General features: G+C 36.6%; 1 protein-coding gene across 1 annotated transcript in view; it reads left to right on the top strand.

The window, feature by feature from the left end:
• GLIS1 (GLIS family zinc finger 1) overlaps positions 1 to 23,749 on the top strand; it is a 130,864-nt gene that overhangs the window by 76,304 nt on the left and 30,811 nt on the right. Inside the window, exons 2-4 of the mRNA XM_063297974.1 lie at positions 8,271 to 8,432; positions 12,680 to 12,790; positions 15,640 to 15,772. Coding sequence (XP_063154044.1) covers positions 8,271 to 8,432; positions 12,680 to 12,790; positions 15,640 to 15,772 — 406 coding nt within the window. The remainder of the gene's footprint in view (positions 1 to 8,270; positions 8,433 to 12,679; positions 12,791 to 15,639; positions 15,773 to 23,749) is intronic.

The following is a 23,749-nucleotide window of genomic DNA, read 5'->3' as shown; positions in this document are numbered from 1 at the left end:
AAAATACAAACTAAATCCCCTCAGTTGAGGAGAACCCCTCCCTCGCCCGGCCATATCAACCGCCCCTTCCCAGGTGCTGGAAACCGTTAGCCTTAGCCTGGGAAAGCAACCTTGAATCCATGACCTAACCCAAACACATTCCAATACAGCAGCCAAGAGATAACACCTCAGTAGAGTGGAATTATCCACCCGCTCCTAAGAGTAAGCCCCCTCCAAGGAAATGGCATGCGAGGCGTTACGATGTACCAGGCACATTGAAACGGTGAACATGACAGTTCTACAAGTGCAAAAATTATAACTGTATTGTTATCCTAGTTGTCAGTCTTTAGCAAAACATGAGAAGTAGTCAAATGAAAGTGACAGACTGACAGCAGATGACCTGGAGGTAAAGCCAGAAACTTTCTAAGTTAAGTAATTCATACTCCTACTCCTCTTTAGAAATGATTTAATAACTCATTCTGAATGTTTTTTATATTCTGTATAACATGACTGATAACTTCCATGGAAAATAATTTGAAAGTTACTTTTAAAAAATCTAAGTTACAACCATAATAATAAATTTTGTGCAATTGGAGATGAAGATTATTATTAGATCTGATCTGAAAATCAGTGGACACTTGTCATCAAACTTTGAACAAAATTACTCAAAGTGACATGGGTTCATACCTTCAGAGTAAGGACAGTGTGATGCTAGGAACGCTGCCCTCAATCTGAAATGTTTATCCTCAGTGACATCATTCATATAGCCACATTTTATTAGCCATATGGTCATCATGTCATTGTTGTGTTTAGAGTGTGATGAATGGTTTGCTCAGTAAGGCTATATGATTCAGGAAGCCTTGCCCTAATTTTGAGCTATCTTCAGCAATGACTTTATAAGCCAATTTTATTTGACTACATGATGACATCACCTTTTTTGAAAAAGGAGAAAGACCAAATTAATGATACCAGTCTAACAGGTGTTCAGACTTCACATGCTAAGGGCAAGGTGTAAGAAAAATAAAGAAGATTGTGAAACTTACTATTCCTCCTGTTTTGAATATACTGAAAATGTTTACAGGTAAACTTTTCTGCACAACTACAGTTACTATTTTGTAATGCAACTATTTTCCTGATATTATACTTGTAAGCAATCACACTGGCTTTGGGAAATCCTAATAACTAAAATGTTAAAATTGGAAATTGAATATTTTTTATCTATAAATTAAAAGTTCAAGAAACTGCAGTCTTTAAAATAGATTATTTTACTGGCACTCCAACTTTTCCCCATTTGGGAAATGTCCTTCCTGTATAGGCTAGAGGCAGAAAAATCCAGAATAGGCTGCACTGCTCTTTTCTTGATGGGTTGGGACATCTACGTCATCCTGCAACATCTGTATTTCATGGTTTTTTTCCTGATCTTCTGGCATGTTGCTGCATTGTTTTCAGTGGAACTCTGCCAGAACCAGCAACATGTCCAGCAGCCATGGAAAATCATGCTTGCACAGTGCAAAATTAGTTACTCTAAAGGAAACAGCAGCAAAATGGTTGTCATCAGATCTAAGAGCTGGAAACAATACAGCGGATCACTTGGCTTAGACATTCCCAACTGGCAGTCCCTGAATCAATTGTGGCTTGCAAAGCACTTTTATCTTGCCACCTCACCAAATCTGAAACAAAGACTTGTGACTTTTTTGATACATTTTTTTCCTTCCAAAAAACAAAATTGTTGTCAAACTCTGTGAGATATTTCATATGTGATTTTATATTGCTATTTAGGTTTTCCTAGTAATACAATCCCCCAATGATCGTCTGTGTGGAGGCATGGGTAGGTCATATATGTTTTGAAATATACAAATCTGTGTATTTTCTGGGAAGGCAGTTGTAGGCAGCCACTTTGCTATAAAGACATCAAACTATATTCTGCAAAATTTATGTCCAGTGCCTGGGGATATGTGACAGTGAGGGATGGGTGGGACATATGTATCCCCAACCCTGCAAGATGAGACAGGTAGGCAGACCCTTGTTATACAGTTGTAATTGAAATTATTCAACCCCCGTTTTAAATCAGGCTGATTGTCAAAATGTACAGACTTTCAGCTGTTTGCAATGAACAAATCAAACAAAAGCAATTGAAATAGCTCAACACAACGAATGCCTCAAGTGGTGTCCCCAAATTCAACTGAAAATGCAGTTGAAGCATTTGTTGTGATGAGCTATTTCAATTGCTTTTGTTTGATTTGTTCATTGCAAACAGCTGAAAGTCTGTACATTTTGACAACCTGATTTGCAATGGGGGTTGAATAATTTCGATTACAACTGTATATTTCTGATGTTCAAGAGAATGGCACCATTTGCGATTTACAGTTACTAACTCTCTTTTGGTCAATGGCTATTCAACAAATAAATTGCTTGCTTGCTTGCTTAAATCACAGCCTTAACAGGCAAGAATATATACTCTAAAGAAAGATGGGTGCCTTTTTGAGAGCTTTTCTTTTCTGTTTTAAGAGTCAGGTAAGTATAAGAACCAGCAGACTGGCACATGGTTAAGACCATTTGCTGCTTTAGGAAAAAAAAAGTATAAATATAAACCAAGTCCCAATTTAGTATGTTGACAGTCAATCTGGCCACTGCAAAGTTTAAATGCATTTAAAGGTGCATTGAGGAGTGAGGGAATGGATGGATGGAAGGAAGGAACAAAGGAATGAACGAACTGAGGTTTGCAAGGGAAGCTTTGGTTAAGGAATACCTGAATGAGTTTTAAGTTTTTAGGATCAGATGAATTATACCTAGAAGTCTTGAAGGAGGCAGATGTCATCTTGGAGTTCTTTTCTATGGTTTTTGGAGGATTGGTATAATGCTAAAGGACTGAAAAAAGGCAAATATTGTCCCTGTCTTCGGAAAGAAGAAAAAAGATGATCCAAGTAACTATAGATCAGTCAGCAGTTTACTGGTGCAAATTAGGTTTAGTGACTGTGATCCAGTGACCTGATGTTTCTTTGGCAACTGTGGCTGGTATCTTCAGAAGCAAAGTGGTCCTCAGTTGCTGGCAAAATGTCAGGAAATCTGTCGTCTAGACCACGGTCACTAAACGCTGAAGCTCAGCACTGCCCTACAGATACCAGCTGTGAAAGCCTACACTGGTAAACCACCAGTTTGCCCAGGCCAGGCCATCCCAGCAAGTTCAGCCAAGAGCAGAACACATTATACTGAAAGAAGTCTCTAAGAATTTCATGACATGACCTACTCTAACCACCACTGATATCAAAGTGCATGAATCTACCATTAGAAAGCAGCTGCACAAATTAGATCTACGAAGGACGTGTGCCACGAGGGAACCTTTACTGTCCAGAAAGAACATCAGGATAAGATGTAAGTTTGCTCATGAACACCTAGGCAAAGACCAGGACTTCTGGAACAACGTGCTCTGGACAGACAAGGCAAAGGCGAAAACCAAAGATAGCATTTCACCAGAACGACCTAATACCAACTGTAAAGCATGGTGGTGAAAATGTTATGGTTTAGGGCTGCTTTACTGCATCAGGGCCTGAGCAGCTCATCATTGTAGAATCCACTATGAATTCTTTATTGTATCAAAGGGTGCTTGAGGATAACATGAGACCATCTATCAGAAAATTGAAGCTCAACCGAAAATGGATCTTGCAACATGACAGTGACCCTAAACATTCCAGTAAATCCACCAAGCATTGGCTGAAAAAAAAAGAAAAAGAAATGGAGGATTCTGGAATGGCTAAGTCAAAGCCTGGATTGAAATTCCATCAAGATGCTGTGGGTTGATTTGAACTGAGCTGTGCATGCAGGAAACCGCTCAAACATCGCACAGCTGAAAAAATTCTGCATGGAGGAGTGGGAAAAAATTCCTCCCAATTGATGTCAGAGACTGGTTGACAGTTATAAGAAACACTACTTGAGGTAGTTTCTGCTGAAGGGGGCAATACCAGGTATTAGACTCAAGGGTGTACTTACTTTTTCTGAGAAGGAAATGGCATATCTGTTAATTTTTTGTTGTATAAATAATTGCAAAGTCAGTTTTCATGGTTTTTTTGTTCAGTTACATCACCTTTTATCTTTATATACTGTTTGAAGATAAAATATTGATATGTCCACATATGTTTATTAAAAAAAAACTTTACACGGGGTGTACTTTTTCACATGATTGTAACTGCCTTGGGAAGTGGTGGATTTTCCTTTCCTTCAAGTGTTTAAATAGAAGCTAAGTGGTCAATTGTCAGGGATTGTGTAGCAGTGGATTCCTGCACTGGGCACAGTGAGGGAGTAGATAATCTTCCAAGATCCTTTCCAAATCTTACATTCTGTGATTCTGTGAATTTATGGAGGACGTGTCCATCAAGGCAATTAGTCTAGAAGATTCAATGTTTACCTCTAAGTTGGGGCTAACATACCTCCAAATTCTAGTGGAAGGGGAACAAAAAGAGAAGTTTCTGCTTCCAGTTTGTAATTATACCAAAGCCTTCTGGTTGGCCACTATGAGAAGCAAAATGCTGTAATAAGATGGGTCTTAGCCTGGCCCAGCAGGACTTTTGAAATATTCTTACGTGTTCTTAAAAGATTAGTCTGTTGGTTTGGGACAGTGTTGTCTGGTGCATTCAACCCTTTTTGTAACACTCTTTTTTTCCCCTTCTCTGTCCAGTTACTCAGTTCTCTTCCCTTTGCCACATCTCTTTTGTCCCCCACTGCACCCCCCATATTTCCCTTCTGAGTGCAGTTATTCTTCCGTTTTGCTAATTTCCATCCTGTTTTTCTTTTCCCCTCCTCTTCCTCTTTTGCTGGAATCAAAGGTAATGGAATTAAAACAGCTAGAATCATAAGGAGAGAATTAATAGAGTAAAAATTATAGGACTCTAGGCAGGGGTTTTGCACTTTCAGATCATTGTCATTACTAAATCAGCTTAGAAATGCCAACTTTGTCAAGTATACTTTTATTGCAGGATTGCAGTAAATCTGTAAAGTTGCATATTTGTTAGGCAGTAACTAGGTTATTTTTAAAATTGCTCTCTAAAATATTATATTGAATATATCTGCTTTTATGCAGTGACAATAATCTTGCAAGCCATATTGAATTCAGCAAAGACATCAAATATTTCAAAGGGGAGTTTCCTAGTCAAATACATCTCTGAATTCTGGGTCAGTCATTTCTTCAGTTTTAATATAATTTATCTCAGTGAAAAAGTTAGTTGTTGATGCACATATCTCCTTGCATAATTATCCATAATGCTAAAGCTGTCACACAGATTGAGTAAGCAGTAACCTTGAAGGACTGCATGAGTGCCACTGTGCAGGACAGCCAAAAAGGCAGAGATGGGGAGGGGAGATAGGCGGGGAGGGAGTTGAAGAGGAGAAAGAGGAAGCAGTCCCTTACCTTACCAAGGCTCAGGGCTAGGAGGGACCAAGCCGGGAATGGCTTGGATCTGGGTGTGTCCTCGCCTAACAACCGGTGGGATTCAGTTAACAACAGCAACAGGGATTGCTGGGATTCTGTCACTAAGTGATACAGCCACACAACATTGCACTTTATGGCTGCATCACTTAGTGTATTCTGTATATCTTTTCAACGCTGTGAGTTGGACGTTGCTTTTCTTCTGTAATGGTTTTTGGTTACTAAGGATTTTTTTTGCTATGGTCATTGTGTTCTAATTTACAGTTTCAGGATTCATTTTCTCCATAAACTGTCCAATGGGATTTGGCTGTTGGTACAAAGAGATTATTGCTCATGTATTTAATGCAAGAAATAAATGATTAAATGGACAGACTTTGACTGGAAGTTCAGTCCTTCTGAATATAGATCAGTCTTTATCTAGATCATGTTCACAAATCTTGCACACATCTGAGATACTTGGTTAGCAGCTTAGCATTGATTCCAGCCTATGAATACTAAAATTAAATGTCTGAAATGATATTACTATCATATCAAGACTTTTTTGTCTGTCCATCTCTTTCTCTCTCTCCCCTTCTTACTTAAAACAAGTATCATGCCCTTGATTTGGTTTGGTTTTTAATTTGATTTTGCTTACTGTATTTCAGTTAAAATGCTCCTGTTGGATAACATTTGTTATACTGATGTTTCTCTCTCTCCCCCTCCACTGCCTCCCATGTGAACAAATATAAAGAGTAATATCTTGCTATGTTGGGTGATGCTGTAATTAAGTCTCCTTTTTATTATAAAGAAGATGATCACACTTGACATTTGACATGAGTTTCTGTGGTTTATATTCCTTTCAGAGTAATGGATCAGATGGTTGAACATTCTTGATTTTTCTAACTGACTTCAGTGATGTAGTAGAACCTGCCTCCCTCTTTTCTCTGCTTTGCATTGTTTCTTTACACAGTGCTCAACACATGTTGAGGAAGACCTTTTCATAAGCTGAAAACCTGTTCTTCACTCAGGGTCTCTGAACCCAGGCTCTGGGTTCAGAGCCTCTTCAGAATCTTCTAAAGTTTAAAGACTTTCTTGGGAATTCCACTTTGAGAGTAGCACAGATGACAAGATGCACCTCTTGCTGAATCCCTTCAATTTGTTTACAACCACTACAGTAATAACTTCCAGACTTCTTCCTTTTCTCTATTTGTTTGAGTTAACTTCATTTTAATATAATCTAATCACTTACCTTGTGATTCACTGCAAGGGATTGGAGGACGCAAGTTTGCGCGTTTTCTGTACCTTGTCCATATGGCCTTGAAGGCCTCACTGCTCAGCAGTAAGCATTGTGGTAGCAAACTCCCCCACTTGCATGGATATAATTGTTGCCTTTTGTGCTCTGGGGGAGGGCCAAGTAGTAAACTCCTGTAAGCATAACCAGGCTTTTATAGAACAGGCACAGCACAAGGATTCCTCTCATCTGTAAGCCACACTTGGTGAGCAAGCTGTTATAGTGACATATTCTTTTATAGCCTCTTCATCTTCCTCCAGAGTTTCTGTTGTCTCTCAAAAGTTGCTGAGGGTCCTTTACATTATGTCTTAAATATGTCTGAGATTCCCTTTTCCTATGGGGAGTCTGCAGGACTCTGCTTTGTTCCACTGGCATCAGGAGAATCAGTAAATCTGCCTTACCTGGTCCCGGTCAGAGCAAAAAGAAGAAAAAGAACGAGGGCCTTCAGTATTGGCATCTGTATTTGGGGTCTTTCAAGTCACTGATCTCCATCTTAGATGCTAACTACGTTCATGCTGCTGGGTTCATCCATTTGGACCATCTACTCTCCTTTGGTTCAAGACTTAATTTGTGAATTGAAATGTGAATAAAGCTCCATGAAGATCCCTGCACCATTCCTCTGCATTAGGGGTTGACCAGACCAGGGCTCTCCCCGTCCTTTATTTTGATTCAATTGGGTCTGAAGCCACTCCTCTCGTGACAATTCTGCCTTCAAGGTTTTTGGCTCATGTCCTCTCATCAATTGTTGCTTGCTTCTAGGACTATCATCACCTTTCCACAGTCTCTGATCAACCCCTGTATGGAGGAGGTCACAGTACCATGATGCTGACCACTACAAGTTCAGCTTCATATTTTTCTTGTACTTTATATTTATTTATTTATTTAATAAATTTATATAGCTGCACATCTCACTGCTGCGACTCTGGGCAGCTTACAGAGTTAAAAACCAAAAAGCAGTACAAAGACAACCACAAAAAACCCACCAAAAAATCACTGACTGAGAGATCATTCCATTCTTTTGAGCGTTTGCTTTTTACTTTTCATTGGACAATATTATTTCAAAGGGACAGGTGTCAGCTTTTGGCCTTTCAAGGCTCATCTAAAAATTACGTCTTTCTGCTCAGCATTTTTCCAAGTGGGTAGTTGGAATCATCATACTTTCTTAGAAGTTAGCAAAGCAACAATTTCTTCTCCTGTGAGTCACATGTGATAGGCAAGGATGGTGTACCCACCAAGAAATTCTGTAAATGTCAGACGCTTCCAAATGTGCTCAGTGCAGTGGCATTGCCAAAAACTTTAGTTACAGGTAAGTAACTAGTTGTTCTTTCCTAATGCTTAAGCTCGTTTATTTAATACCATGTTTTGGAGGCTTGACACTGCACATATGCGAAAACTGTATTACCAACCCGTATGCCATTCATAGTAAAAGATTCAAACAGCAAAGCAAAATGTGTTTCATCCATAAATTTTAGCAGATGTTCTGAATTCTGGTTGATTTGTTGCATGCTCACTTTGGATGGCTTTTTAAACATTGTATTCATTATAGGACGATATGGTTTATTTAATAAAAGTTTACAGAGTTTTTTTATGGCTTTATTGCAGTTTGAAGGGTGTAACAAAGCATTTTCTCGGCTTGAAAATCTTAAGATTCACCTGCGGAGTCATACGGGTGAGAAGCCTTATCTTTGTCAGCATCCTGGCTGCCAGAAAGCTTTCAGCAATTCTAGTGACCGGGCTAAGCATCAGCGAACACACCTGGATACTGTAAGCATGATGTTATTTCATAAAATGCTCAATGAAATATAGCTGTCACCTTTTCCAAAACCATCACAAGCTTCTTTTGATGAAATACAACAATTTAGTCTTTGCCATGATGGAAGAATGATGAAAATAAGGACTGTTTTATTCCTGAGTGATGATACAGATTTTTAAATAGAAAATGGAACAAGTATTAGTAACAGATCCAGAGGTTCTGCATATTATTGTGTTTATTAGTATCTATGTATATTGTTCTTCATTAATGTATGATTTTGGGTAGTTTAGCACAATTTTAGATGTTTAAATTTCACCTACCTCAAAATACAATATACTAAAAGCATTAGCATGCAGCAGATGAAAGAGTCAGCCAAAAATATATAAAATGCTAGAGTGAAGAAACCTCATCTAGCATTTTAGATGGTAGTACTGGCATCAGGCATTTTTCTTTGGTTGCCACAGACCCAAACAGAGCATTGTAGCCAGTAAATCCCCATCTATAGTTGATTTCAGGCTCTTTCCACTACAAATTCCAGAATTATTGTTGATAGTCGTAGGGAATCCTGGAAATTTTAGCCCAAACGCACCAGGAGAGCATTTGGTTAGAAAGGTTATGATACATCAACTAAATCCTAAATTTGATTAGGAAGGTAATGATACATCAACTACAGAAGTCACCAAGTTTGATTTTCTACTATTTTGCCATGCAATTAATTTGTCTTCATCTGAATTAATATTTTACATGCCTTTGGAAATCTTTCCCTGTAGACTTGAAATCTTGGCTATGTGAAATGTGAAGTTTTAATTAAAAATCTTCAGTGAATCATTTGAAGTGTCAGGCCATGTTTCAAATTAAAATGCACTTTGTTGCTTAAGATTACAAATGAAAGCATGCATTAGCTGTCCCTCACCTGGTGCCTTTTTTAGGTATTGGATGAACATCGCAAAATTGCTAGCCACCACATGTGTAGGTCATCAGATGGGAGAAGACTGGCCTGTAAATATATCTCTTTCTTTTCTATAGTCTGCCCCACCGTTTGCTCATATAACTTTCACTTGTATGAAGATGTCAACTGAATGGATGGATGGATGCAGTGTTCCTTATCTCTGCTGTCTCTGTTACTGGCTTATTAATGAATGGCATGCAGAAATAGATATAAATGTGTATTGTTAGGGCAAATACTTGCCAGGTTCATCTAAAAACACTTTATTCTAAAGTTCCCTGTCAGAATTAAAATAGACATTCTCAAACAATAGTCATTTTTGTTTAAGTCCTATTCAAGTTTACAGCATTATGAGTCCCAGTCCCTCTCCCTCTCCCTCTCTCTTTCTCATTAGCACATGTACCCACTTCCTGTTTGGAATATTAGAATGAATTACTCCATCCTTTTCTCTTACACCTCTTTATAATGAAACCTTATTAATACAAATAATCCATAGTTCTTGCAACAAACATAGATGAACAGGAGATATAAAGAGGTTGTACATGGAGGAAGTTGTAATAGATTAACTTTCTGTTAATCTGATTAATTTTCTAAGATACTTGAAGCAATTGGAGTTTGGATAATGGCAATTTTACTGCACTGCCCAGGTCATGTTAGCCTCTACTATGGTCAATTACCCATGAAAGCTAAGCAGACTCTTTAGGTCATCTTAGCTCCTGCTCCACAGCTCATAAGTCCTCCCTTTGTCTTTTTGAAAGAGGTGAATATGTGGTTTAATGTTTGGCCGGGTGTTTATGTGGCAGAAACCTGGAGGTTAATTGATATTTACTTTTAAACTAGCTACACATTTCAGACAGTGCAGCATTAAGGAATGTGTAATGTACATTATGCCTTCCAAAAACAAACAAGCCAGTCAGTCACATTTTCCAAACCCAAGCACGCTTACAATAACAATGTTTTATTTATTTGAAAGTCAGCTTTAGGGATTTGAATTTGTAATTACTTCTAAAATGTAGCTCTTTTGAAACATAATATGTCATATAGGATGCACCTTTTTGAAGTTTAATGGCTTGACATTAATGCAAGTGGAAGGAGGGGGAGGGAGGGACAGATGGCTCACTCAAACCATTTTGTAGACTTTGTCATGTACACAGAACCAAGTCCCTCTCTTTCCTCATATCTTTTTGTATAGTCTTATTGCAAAGAGCCTGTTTAACTTTCTATTCTGTTTTTCTCCCGTCTTTCTTTTTCTTCCTTTCTTTGTGCCGTTTATTCCATATCCTTCCTTCCTATCTGAAATACCTCTAATCAGCAAAAAGGTATGGTAATAATTTTGACTAACCTTTTATTAATAACTTATTTACTCTTGCTAAACATACTTTAAGTTTTTGCTGTATTTATAATCTGTACAAGATAACATTCATTTACTCATACAATTTATCCTGCTGATCTTCCCAGGGATTTTAGCTTTATATCAAACTAGCACTTTGTTTTGTTTCTGATTGATGAATATAGATATAGTAAATTAGAATGCATTTTGCATGCTGATGTTAGTGCTTCAAATGCATGTAACAGCAGACTGGCAGTTCATGACAGTTCAAACTCTAATCCCCTTTATATGCCAGCTGTGTAATGGAATACTGTGTGAAAGTGAGATTGAAAAGGCTTGGGCTGGTATGGACGGACTTTTTCTGATCTAGTTTCTCCATCCTTAATAATGTGTTAGCATCGCTGGGAAAGTACTCTGCCTGGTTAATTCCACTAAGGAATTGTTTAATGGTTTCCATCATCCTTCCTCAAATTTCGGTTCTCTGTGTGTTCCAGGCACTTTCAGTAAATTGACTTTCATATGCAAGTTTCTGGGTACATATCAGGTTAGCCTTTGGAGCCTTGAGCTGGTGAATGATCTTATTATTCCTTTGGAAATTTCCTGCTAGCACAAGGAGCAGGACTACTTATTCCTTTGGAGGTGCCTACAAAGAAAGGGGATTTATATGGACTGTCTAGTTCTTATTGAATGCATGTGGAACTGATTTGAGATTCCAAATGCAGGTCAATCTGTCATTTATCTTCTCTGAAAGGAGAATCTGTAAATAATTACGAAGAACTGCTAGAATGTACTGGTTTAATAACAGATTATTAGGTTAGATTTAGGTCTCAGGCTATCCTGAAACTGGATTAGAATCTACATTTTAAAAAAGCAGTAAATTGACTGATTTTCCAATATTGGCAATATTATTAACATTATAATACAAAATTATTTAATTATGTCAGACAGAACTTTTCTGTAGTGCCAGTGAAAAGATAGTAAAACTATAGCAAAAGATACTTTTAAGATCATTTTCTATAACTAGCCTATGCCACTAGTATGCTAGCTCAGTCTTACAGACTGTGGGATAACAAATATTACAGAGCAATAATGGGGCCAGCATGTAAGCAGAATGAAGAATAAGTACTGTAAATCAAGGCTTCCTCTAGTTTGTTTTACAGTCCCATGGCTATTTATCTAGGGCCAGTGTAAGAGCATTGGAGAGCATCACATTGTCCTTGTAATAGGTAATAAAAGGTACCATATGAATATAAGATAGAATACAAGTTTCCTTTAAATATCTGATTTGAGAAATACATTTTTAGATGGAGTAAATACTTAAATACTGGGTCATAGAAGTATGAATACCTTCAAGACTGCCCAGGTGATGGTCACTAGGATTGAACACAATGGCTGATGGGCTGCCGGACTAGTCACTGATCACACAGAAATGCTGTTTGCATGAACTGGTGTTTCTATGTGGGGGTTGCCCATAGGAACTCAACAAGATGCATGACTGTGAAAACTTGATAAAACATCTGCAGAACTGTATTTACAGTTTCTGAGAAGTGGAGGCAGCAGAAGTACTTCTTAAAAGTGATTAAAATAACAAATACATAAAATATTATTTAGTAATTGGTAAATAGTTCAAGCATCATGATGTTTTCAAGTTCTGCTGTAATTTTTCTGACTGCACTTTCATCCAGTTGACCTTATTAAAAATGTTAAATTCCTGGAGGTGTAAAGCATTTTGGCTAAGCTGAGAATAAAAGCAACTGCTATAGCAGGTCTGGATGTAAATCTGCCTTTATGTATATTCACCTATAACTTGTACTTTCAAGCTGCACACACAGCTAAATGCTTTACAGGATGTTTGAACATCACAATGAATATGTTTCATTTTCTTAACCGTAATAGTTCATATCTTAAGGAGGATGTTTTCAAAGCAGATGTCCTTTCCATGTTATCTTTTTTTTTTTCCTTTTCTTTCCACGCACTTGTAGAAGCCGTATGCTTGCCAGATTCCTGGGTGTTCGAAACGCTACACTGATCCAAGTTCCCTTAGAAAACATGTGAAGGCTCATTCTGCCAAAGAACAACAGGTGCGTAAGAAGGTAAGACCAACATTCCAAAGGCCAGAAGTTCCAGGAAATGTTTGTCTACTATGGAGTCCTTGGTGTTCTCTGAGCTTAGTTGTTTTCTTGCAGACGTTTCATTACCCGACTAGGTAACATCTTCAGTGCTAGCTGAAACATGTTTGCCTACATGTTTAATTTTTTTTCCTTCAGTGATTTTACTACAAGAATATGATCTCAGTTTGTGTTCTTAAACCTATGGTGTTCATTTGTCTTAAGCCACATTCTTTTGCTTGCAACTATTGGACATGATGCCATGCTCCTTGATCAAATGTTCCCAGAACATCTTATCGTGCTCGCATCCATGTTGGTGAAATGCGTGTCCGCCGGCGGGTCGACCAGCAGGGAGGGGAAGCACGGTTGGAGTGTGAATCATCTTGTTTGGACTATCTGCCAGCACCAAGGTCATCCATGGAGAACCGTTAACAGCCATCTGCTGGCACACGAAGAAGGGCGCAGACCTAAGGGGGCAGTTGGGGGGGAATTTGACTTTACTGATAGTTTTACTTGTAGAAATGCACGGGAATTTCCATTCGCAACTTTTCCTCTGTACTGAATGCTTCGAACCATTAAAACAGAATTCTAAGCAAAAGCTTATGAGTCGTAATTAAATGGGAAGACGAGCGTTCCAGTCATCACACATGATGACATTGATCTCCTAATTACACCTGTGTCAACTGATGAATCGGTCTCTGATCAGATCCTAAGTCCTGTCTAATGAAACCTAATAAGCAGGTTTTCTGGGCAGAAAGGCATGGTGTAAATGCTGTAAATAAATAAAAATGATATAATATAAGGCTTGGTGAAGATCACTATCAAGAAACTAGTGCCAACTGAGTTTTAGAAAAATTAGGGAAAAAAATCACTTAGACCTTATTATCTCCTGGCTTTATTCTATTTTAGATTTTCTGTTTGTATCTTAGTTTTAATGGTTTTAATATATACAACATACTATAGAGAGATCAGTATGTTCTTAAGTTTATAAATAAATAATACTGCGTTTCTTCAATTATCATTTTTGCATGATAAAATAAACCTTGGAAATCTACTACAAAACCTATTAGTGAATGAGTACAGAAATTGCTTTCTGTCTTTGTTTTGGACAGTGAGGGAACTTCTTCTTTTTTCTTTTATTGGATTTTGTATTTCCATTGACCAGATGACTTTCCTATCTGTTCCTCCATCAAATGTGCACTTTTACATTCTGCTTCCTTCCTCTGAACATCTGAACACAGTAAGATAAAATATAAAGCAGAAGTAACTGAAACAGGATCATCGCAGTCTGTTTTGAAGGAAGTACCTTTTCAAAAATTATTTAGTAGATTAACTCATTAAAATACTAGTTCATTTAATAAGCTTATAATGCATCAACAAACAAATCTTAATTGGTTTCTGTTTTTTACAGTAACTTTCTCACACTCTGTCTTTCTGCATCATAAGCTGACTTGAAATAATCAGACAAACTCCAGTCTACTTAAGTCTCCTTTATATGTGATAGTTGATTTCAGGTTACTTTGATTTCAGTTGAACAGGACTTTCTTTCCCATCCATCTTGGACAGTTCCCACTGAGAATTATTTAACTATTCTGGGCTGTCATTTATTAAAAAAAAATACTGCAGTGAGTCTGTGAAAATAAAAACATTGAACATTGCAAAATAAAAATATGTTATAGAAAAACAATCCTTAGAGATGATAACCAAGAGTAGAATTTAAAAAATAAAAATAAAAGTAAGCAGAAAAGAAACAAAGAACAACAAAAAAGAAGTTACTATTCAAATGTCAACTCAAAACATTTCATTTTCAAGAATCTAGCAGGAAAAGAAATTGTATGAATTCTCTGAAAAAATGTGCCACAACTTCAGTGCTGTGAGGGAAAGGACCTATTACTTCCTACTTTGCTCAGGCAGCATTGTCCCAATGAAATTCTGTTCATAGATCAAAACTAAGCAGTTATGTAATACTAATAGCAGTAGTAGTAATAGCGTAAACCTTGATTAGCTGATTGTGTTCTAGAATATTGAGTGTTTATATACACTGCTTGTAAGACTGAATGATAAACTGCTTGGCCAAGATCTTTTAATTTAGAGTAACTAACCCCAGACAAGGGCAGAATGGAAATCTATAAATTTCAAAACAATAACCATTTATTAGCAGCCATAACATAGGATAGACATTTTTGTGTAATTTGAGCTTTGTGTTATGACAAAAACTTGGCAGCATCAGCATGTTTGAAAAAGAATTAGAAATGCTTTTCTTTCTTAATTCTCCTCTCCTGCTGTTTCTAATATGATCGACATTGTGGTTTGTGAAGAGAGCATGCTTCAGACACTTTTGCCAGTGCATTAATTTACATAGAAAACAGCTGACAAATCAGCAGTACCTCTTGCACATGACTAGCAGCCCACCATTTTGTTCATTCTAATCTGATAAGTACAAACATTTTTTCTTATCTAATCCAGTTCCAGCCAAGGCAATTACCAAATTGATGCATTCCTTTCAGAAATAAAAGATATGGGAGGGAAATATTGTGCAGTTCAGTTACTCTGTAAAATTGAAAAGTGCATAAGGAGACATTAATTTTCTAAGAAACAACATGATGCTGGCTGTAGATTAGCATAATTAATTTGTATATGCAAGAAAACCCAAATTAGAAGTACTAAGCACCTAATATAACTTCCCTTACTCAAGTGAGGGAAACAATGATGTTTTGTTTCTTGCATGTACAGAATATGTAGACTATGGGCAAAAAGCCATATGCATTACATTAGCTGCACTTTGGTTCTGCTCTTTGAAATGAAAATCTCTTTGTTTTATCCTCCCATTATAGCTACATTCGTATTCCGATGCCGAGCAAGACATATTAAGCGAGTGCTTAGCTATGCAGCAGCTTCACCCTTCTTCACAACACATTTTGGATGGGAAGTGTGGGAAATCAATGAGCCACCGTGATCTCATTACAGGTGGGAGTATTTTTATTTATTTTATTTTATTTTATTTTTTATTTTTATCCCGCCTTTATTATTTTTATAAATAACTCAAGGTGGTGAACATACCTACTAGTCCTTCCTCCTCCTATTTTTCTTATAAATACAGTAAACAGCATGTACCCTGGAGAACTCAGATTCAAATCCCTATCTAACTATAAAGCTCACTGGATCCCTTAGACAAACACATTGTCTACTACATCAACCTACCTTTCAGGATTGTTTTAAGGGTATAGTACTCCAAAGAACATATCAGAGGAAGAATGCAATATAGCAAATACCTTCATACCTGAAATCCAAAAGTAAGATTAAAATCATTGTTAATAATCTTGCACTGTCACAAATAAATATGCCGATAATTGGCTTTTGTTTTGAAATATGTCCCTTGAAAGAACTGTTATAGTTGATGGCATTTTTCTGAGTTCCTGTTTTAGACAGTACATTTATATAATTTTTCCCAACAAGAAATAATATATCTGATGGCCAGTTACAATATGACTATGGTTAGAAAAATCAGGAAGATCCACAGAGGACCAATTACTGTGATAGGATTCTCCATGTATCTTCTGTCAACCTGTCATCCACCTAAGTAAAGTCTCTCTGGACATATGGAAGACAAATGACTTCAAACTGTAAAGTTGGTTAAAGAAAGAGGCTTATTCTTTATGTACATGAAAGCATTAAATTTGAAACTTAGGAAAACTATAGAATGCTATTCCATAATGAACTGTTTGGAACATGTTGAAAAGGTCATGAGAACATTTGTATTATCAGCCATAGTAGTTTAAGACAGAAGCAGTAATTATGGTCGTGCATTTTTCACAAGTTCCACTAAGAGATATTTACCTAACTTCATGCCCTTCACATGTACATGACCATACAGTGCAGAATTCCTAGCAGTTTGGGAGTTGCTGTCTGAAATGAAGGAAGTTCATTTACCATATTATGTAAAATACTTTGTAGTCCATATTGTCATATTGGCATTACTTAAGCCCAGGTTACTAAATATAACTTTTTGTTTTGTTTGAATGTGCATTACAGAACAGTCATGCCTTCATTAAAGAATTTGTCCTTGACCCTCTCATCTGGCTCATGAATGGTTGAACAACTGTTTTTGCTTGTTTCCACCATGTGCTGCTTTTACAGCTTTTCTCATGGCACATTTATTGGGATGTTACTTGAAACATGCCATGGGAATAAAGCTCACAACTTCTTAGCATTGACAATTAGTCTGGCTGTATCTCTTTTGAAGTGCATCAGCCTTTTAACATTTTAAGTATTATATGCAGTATTATTAAGTCAATCTGAAGTGCATCTTTTTAGGGTCTGGTTATATAAAACTGCCTACTAACTTGATACCAGTTATTGGTAATAGTCCAAGTACTTTGGTATTTTGTTGGAATTATAAGCAAAGAGAGAGCTTGCTTGCCCCAATGAACTTACCATCTAAAATGTTATAGTGGAAGAGGAGGGAGGACTGGAGAAGTAAGAACGGTATACACAAGGATAATGTGATAGATAGGTATTCATGGAATTGTGGGTGTTTAGGCTTCATTTTAGTGCAGAAGCAGAACTGAAGAATCAGTTAGCATCTCCCAGTCTAGAAGGTTATCTACATGGGTTAGAGACATCAGGAGAGCACCAAATTGGAGAAGGACTGAAGTGAATACTTGACTAAATGGAGCTATTAATTTAGCAGTAATGGGTCAGAACCTTGTGGGTGAGATGTCAGACTGCCAATAGATATTTTAAAAAATAGAGCATAGAGCAACACTGATATCTTCCCTCCAGGTTCTAATTAAACCAACAGGTGGGTTGCAGGCAGTGGTAGGATTCCAACCTTTGGAAGGTTACTGTATTAGAGTGTTAGGGAATCAAATTCCTATGGAGTGTATACAGCAGACTGCAGGCTTAAAAAATGTGCAGTCAAGCCTTCTATACAATGCTTCATGCTGTTCCCTTTGAAAATATTTGTTTATGCTGGATTGCTTTCTCAAAGAAATCACAGCACAAGAAACAGAGCGCTGTGCCACTGGGATTACTTGGATTACTGTACCCAGAATCTTTTCCCCTAAACTAAAGCTGCAGCATATTTTAAATATGTCAAGGATGAAAGCTAACATCCAGAGATGTTTTCCAAGACTCTACTCCTGTGTGCTAAGTTTCAAAGCAACCCCATGTGCTCAGGCTAAAAGGGGAGAATATGTTAAAAGTTCTCTGCCTGGTTACTTGTTCCTTTCATATCTTCGACTTTCGCTGGTTAAGCTTCTGGGGGGTGCCATAATCTGCTGCTTGAGACATGGAGGATCTTAAACAGACTTTCTCTGATTTCCACTGAGATTTCAAACAGATTCTTTCTGATTCCTACCAAGTTTTTATGCAAGGCATTCAGGACATTGTGGAAAATATGAGGTCTAAAATGTGTCATTTTTTAGTTTGATCTTTATTATAGTAGACAGGAATGTATAGAATAGTAGTAGGAAGGAAATAATTAAATAAATGTTATCTTTGAGTGAGAAGTTGATAGGAGGTATATACAGTATATATATGTCATCCATCAAAATCTAAATACATATATACATTTTTCTTTTTCTTTTAATATAAGGGGATGGAGCAACTGTATTTAGTGATTTTTATAATGTGCCACTGGAATGATTTATAGAAATAATATGATTTTGGTTTGATTATGGAAAATTGTTGTATATCCCTGCTGTTAAAAGTCGGAAGTCACCTCTTTTTGTAATTTAAAAAAAAAAATTCTCTTGTGTTTCCACACTTCTTTAGTTTTTTCTTTTTCTTTGTAATTTTTTGTTTTTCTGTAGCTTTTATCTTTGTTTGAAACTTAATAAAATTCTTATTTTTAAAAAAAGATTTTCCTTCTAATTTGCAGACAGGCAGCATCTTCAGAAAAAGCAGTGGAAAGCAGATTTTTACTGCTGATAGTAAACTATATTCTGAGCATTCCTGCTGCTCGTTCAGCCAAATACAGGTAGTCACAAAATGCAATAAAAGGGCATACAGTCACTCCTTGTGTAGAAGCAGAGTTGTCAGTCAGTTTCTACTCTCCATTCTCCCTTGGCCTGTTTTGTGTGTTTCTCTGTGTTTCTGTGTCTGTGGTAGAGGACTATTACCATTTTTAACTGATTCTGGACTGCCTAAATCGATCTGTAGTGGTTCATTTGAGAATAACTTGATTAGTTTTGGAGAAGACCCACATTACTTCAAACTTCTCTGAAGTAGCTTACTGTGGTATAGAATAGTGTTCAGCAGATCATATGCCTAGAGTCTTAACAATCCACTAGGCTATGTTGACCCCAGTTTTGAGATAGATGTTTGCGGGACTTACAGGTAAATAATACACTATTGAGAACTTCTGTTTTGCTTTTTCTGAACTTGCAATTTTATTTCTTTTATCTTTGCAGTTACTTGGCAGAATCCCTAAAAAGCCTTTAGTCCAGATGGTCATGATGCTAGTTTTCTAACAGATGTTAGTGCTAAAGGTTAAACCATTTAGATTTTGATGGATGACATGTATTTATAAGCTGAAGTGGTTAATGTGTTAGGAAACTGAAGGCATCCCTCTGGAGCAGAGATATATACCAGAAGTCCACATTATGTAGCTTATGTGAAGCACAATGCACCTTAGTGACTACTCCTCATTTGAAGAGGAACTAAAATAACTAAATATTTTGTCCTTTAGGACCAGTCCATGGAAACAAAATTTCAGTCTATGTTGCAGTGACCTTTGCTTTACTATAATTGCATAGTTTTTGCAGAACAGACAAATAGTAATTTCCACAGAATACCAGTTAAGGATATTTCTTGCAAATCAGCAGCATTGGATGTTTCTTAGCGATGATAACGGAGTCAAAATGTCCTAAAAATGGCTATTTTATTTATTTTATTTTATTTTATTTGAGACATGTTATCTTATCAATGTAAGCAAACAAGCCTAATGTAAACTGGAATCATATAACATTTTAAAAACCCCACCTGTCCTTTTAGAAGCACTTTACAACTTATGGGAGAAAAGTATAGCCCCTTTTAAATGCAACTTTCCACGTATGATAAATTATTATGAAATGGTTGCTCTCTGGTCCCCAAGTTACAGATGTTTATCATCCCATGCAAATAGGGCTCTATCCACATAATCAGAGCCTGCTATAGTTAATTGGACACTGTATTGTAAACATGAGAGATTTTTGTTCAGTTGGCAGTAAAGCAATCACTGGGATGTTATCACAGTCTAGTCATATTCATTGTGACCTCATATCTGAAATAGCTTATATGTCTTCCTTCTGTTCATGCCTGAGATTTATAGTGTTATATGCTAGTAAAGGAGATCCCCACAATATCCATATCAGTTTTGGTATACGTTTAAACAGTTAATCCCAAATACATCAAATTCTTTTTTTCTACCAAATTCAACACTTCACTTTATATACGAAACTTAAATTCATATATTTTATATATGGTATTTAAAGTCAAAGAAACTAAACATGATACATTCTAGTTTAAGCCCCCATGTGTTGGGAAAAATTTAAAAAAATAGTTGATACTATTATATGTGGTGGTCTTGTTCAATGTTTTTGGATTGAAACTTTATTCAAATAGGGCAAATCTCTATAGACCATTATAGATCCTACACTGGACTTACTAAGGGTTAAGTAACCATTTTATTATAGTTCGAATTATAAGGCTAACACAACAGCAGCTTTAATTACCCATAATTCTACTTCTGTGCTAGTGTTTCAACTAAATCCTATCGCAGTCCACAATTCCAAAGTTGTGTCTTAACTTCCAAATGATTACTCCTATGCAAGTACTCTGTTGTTTGCAAGAAGTTTTGTTAGCAAACCCACATCAAAGTAAGAATTTTGCCATATTAGGTTGAATTATTAAAGGTATCATTTGGGCAGGGCCAGTAGGACATATCTAATCTACTTTTAGGGACCAATTAGTATAGATTATACTACTCATATGATTGTTGTAAGACCTAGATATTTTTAGTTTGATATGACACAGTTATATTCAGAAGCAGGTCCCAAATGAAATTGCCTACCTTCCTTGTTCACGTCAATACGAGTGGTTCATTTATTTATTCAGAACTCAAAACTGCAGCTTCTCAGACAGTCTAAGCTTTCTGGAAGTGAATGGCCCTCCTTATTCCATGTCTGGGAGGACCTATATTTTTCAGGAATCTAAACATTTGCATTTTCCCCTTTTTTACCTGTTAAATTTGCTATTTATTTAATTTCCATTCCAATCAAATAGCAAAAATAGCAGCAAAATGATGTCTAGCAATAGTATATAACATCTTTTTAAGATGTCATATGGATGTTACCATATGGGTTAAGCATCCCAAGCTGTCCTAAAAAGAAATTAGAACATCCTGAAGTCATACAGGTGTCTGATATATAAATGAAAACAGAGGCAGAATCAAGTATACTGTCTGCAGAGAATAAAATGATAAAGCAACATTTTCTTCAACAGTTAGTAACAGTTTGTCATGTATTCTCAAAGTAACAGTTTGTCATGTATTCTCAAAGGGACTTTCCCTCAATATATGAGAAGGCTTGTGGTTGGAGCACTTATAAAAATATGAGGGGGAAAAAATGGAAATGTGGAGAGAGCTAATGCAGGTTATGTGCAAATCCATCAGTTTGCTCCAAAGCCAGTACTGTTAATGGGGAGATTAAGTCAGCAAACTGGGATTAAAAAATGCAAGTTTCAGGAAACCAGTTTTTGAAGGATGTTGGTTTACCCCATTCAAAGATAGGTAAGTCACTAGATTTGTATTATTTCTTATGTTCATATAATTTTTTTGTTGGTTTTAGGAGTTTAGTGCTGAAATTGAATCTGTCTTTCATGACAAGAATATGAGCGCATGGGCCTTGAACAAAATCTTTGTCTTATTTATATAAAAATAGTGTCTATGCAGAAAAATAATGTTATCGTGTTTAGCTTGCTAAGGCATTATATTAAAGCTGGTATATACGCTGGCAGAAAAACATAATTCAAGGCTAACCAGTCATAAAAATAATTCTCCCTTAATCTAAAAAACAATTGGGTGGGCACTGTGTTCCATATGTCCTTCCCCTCTCCTCCTTTTGCCCTTCAGTTCAGGCAAGCATATTTCTCATGCATGCAGCTCATCTCATGAATAATATTAGGAAAATTAAGAGACGCAGAGCTTTTACGGTTCTTCAGTCATTTGACTTTGAGTGGCCACTCCACTGTGGCTCAGGTGAACACTTGGTTATATCAAGGAACAGAATTCAACATGCTTTATTCCCATGTGATTCCTTTTCTTTAAATTATATAAACATTCCTTTCAGCAACAACTGACTTCTCAATGGTTGAACTGCAGTCCTCCTGGTGGGTTGTCTTCCTTAGTGCATTATAGCTTGATTCAAACAGTTACACTGCAACTAAAATTGTTTTATTTGTTGCTGTTTTTTTATCTCCAAAATTGCTCTGCACTAAGGGGAAGGAGTGCTTTCTTGCATTTTTATTTCTACCAGTCAGTAAGTTCATCTCAATAAATTCCTGTCTGCTATGCATGTAAATCCTAAAGCTCCTGTATTATCCTAATTCCCCCTATTTCTTAGTTAGAAGTGAGAGATTAATGTAACCTAATTCCATACTAGAGATCATTAAGATTATCTGGCTCCCTTTCAGTCAGGATTCAGACCTGCACATGGGAATGAAATGGCATTGGGCACTCTGGTGGATGACTTAGGTGCAGGACATGGATGAAATAGGTACAGCCCTCCTGGTCCTCTTGCTGGTGTTTGCCACCCTCAACCATGGTATTCCTCTGGTCTGCCTGTGATGTTTGGGAGTAGGGGACTACTGTTTTAGAATGGTTCTGCTCTTTCCTGAGTGGACAGTTCCAGTTGGTGATTATAGGGAAGAACAACCATCACAGAGAAATGTCTCCTTATCATTTCAGCCTCCCTGATTTCACAGCAGTAGGAAATTACAAGCAACTCTTTCTGAGATTTTCATATTGGATGGGTCAATCCAATCCTTTTTTTAAAAAATAATTTTTATTGAAGAATTTTTTCAACAGAATTAAAAACAGTACAAATTTTGAATTGAAGAAGAATAAAGAAAAGTAATAAGAAAGTGAAAATGAAATAGAAAAAATAGGAAAGGAAAGGAAAGGATTCTAAAGAAGTGGCTTCTGATCTTCTTGACAGCCGTTACAGATACATTTATATTTTACCCTCATAAATCACAAGTTCATTTTTCTCTTTTTCAGCAAAGTCCAGTCACTAATAAATGTAGTTATTGATCTTTCTCTAATCAAACAAGCTAATTTTGCCATCTCTGCTAGTTCTATCATCTTCACCAACCAATCCTCCGATGTGGGTATTTCAGAGTCTTTTCATTTTTGCACATATAATAGTCACATAGCAATAATCATATGTAAAAATAATCTTCCATGACTCTTTTCTAGTTGACTGTCCATTAATCCCAACAAGAAAAGATCTGATTTCAGTTGAATGTTGATCTTTAAAAATTTTTGTATCACTGTGTATACTGGAACCCAGAAATTCCTGCCTTTTTTACAAGTCCAGCAGGCATGATAAAATGACCCTTCATGTTGTCCTCATTTCCAACATAATTCTGAAGTACCTTCATACATCCTAGACAATTTCTCTGGAGTCATATACCAACGGTACATCATTTTATAAAAATTATCTTTTAAGTTATAACATAATGTAAATTTCAATCCTTTTAACCACATATTTTCCCACTGTTCCATCAGTAGGTTTTGTCCAAAGTTCTTAGCCCATTTCATCATACAGTCTTTCACTTGTTGTTCTTCCATTTCAAATTTCAATAAAAGTTTATACATTTTAGCAATTACATGTTCACCATTTGCACATAGTTCAACCTCAAATTCTGTCTTCTGCTGCTCAATTCCAAATGTCCTATTATCTA

This window comes from Candoia aspera, chromosome 3 (genome assembly GCF_035149785.1).
Source record: "Candoia aspera isolate rCanAsp1 chromosome 3, rCanAsp1.hap2, whole genome shotgun sequence".
Lineage (NCBI taxonomy): Eukaryota > Metazoa > Chordata > Lepidosauria > Squamata > Boidae > Candoia > Candoia aspera.
Note: the sequence above shows the minus strand (reverse complement) of the source record. Positions and strands in the feature narration are given on the sequence as shown.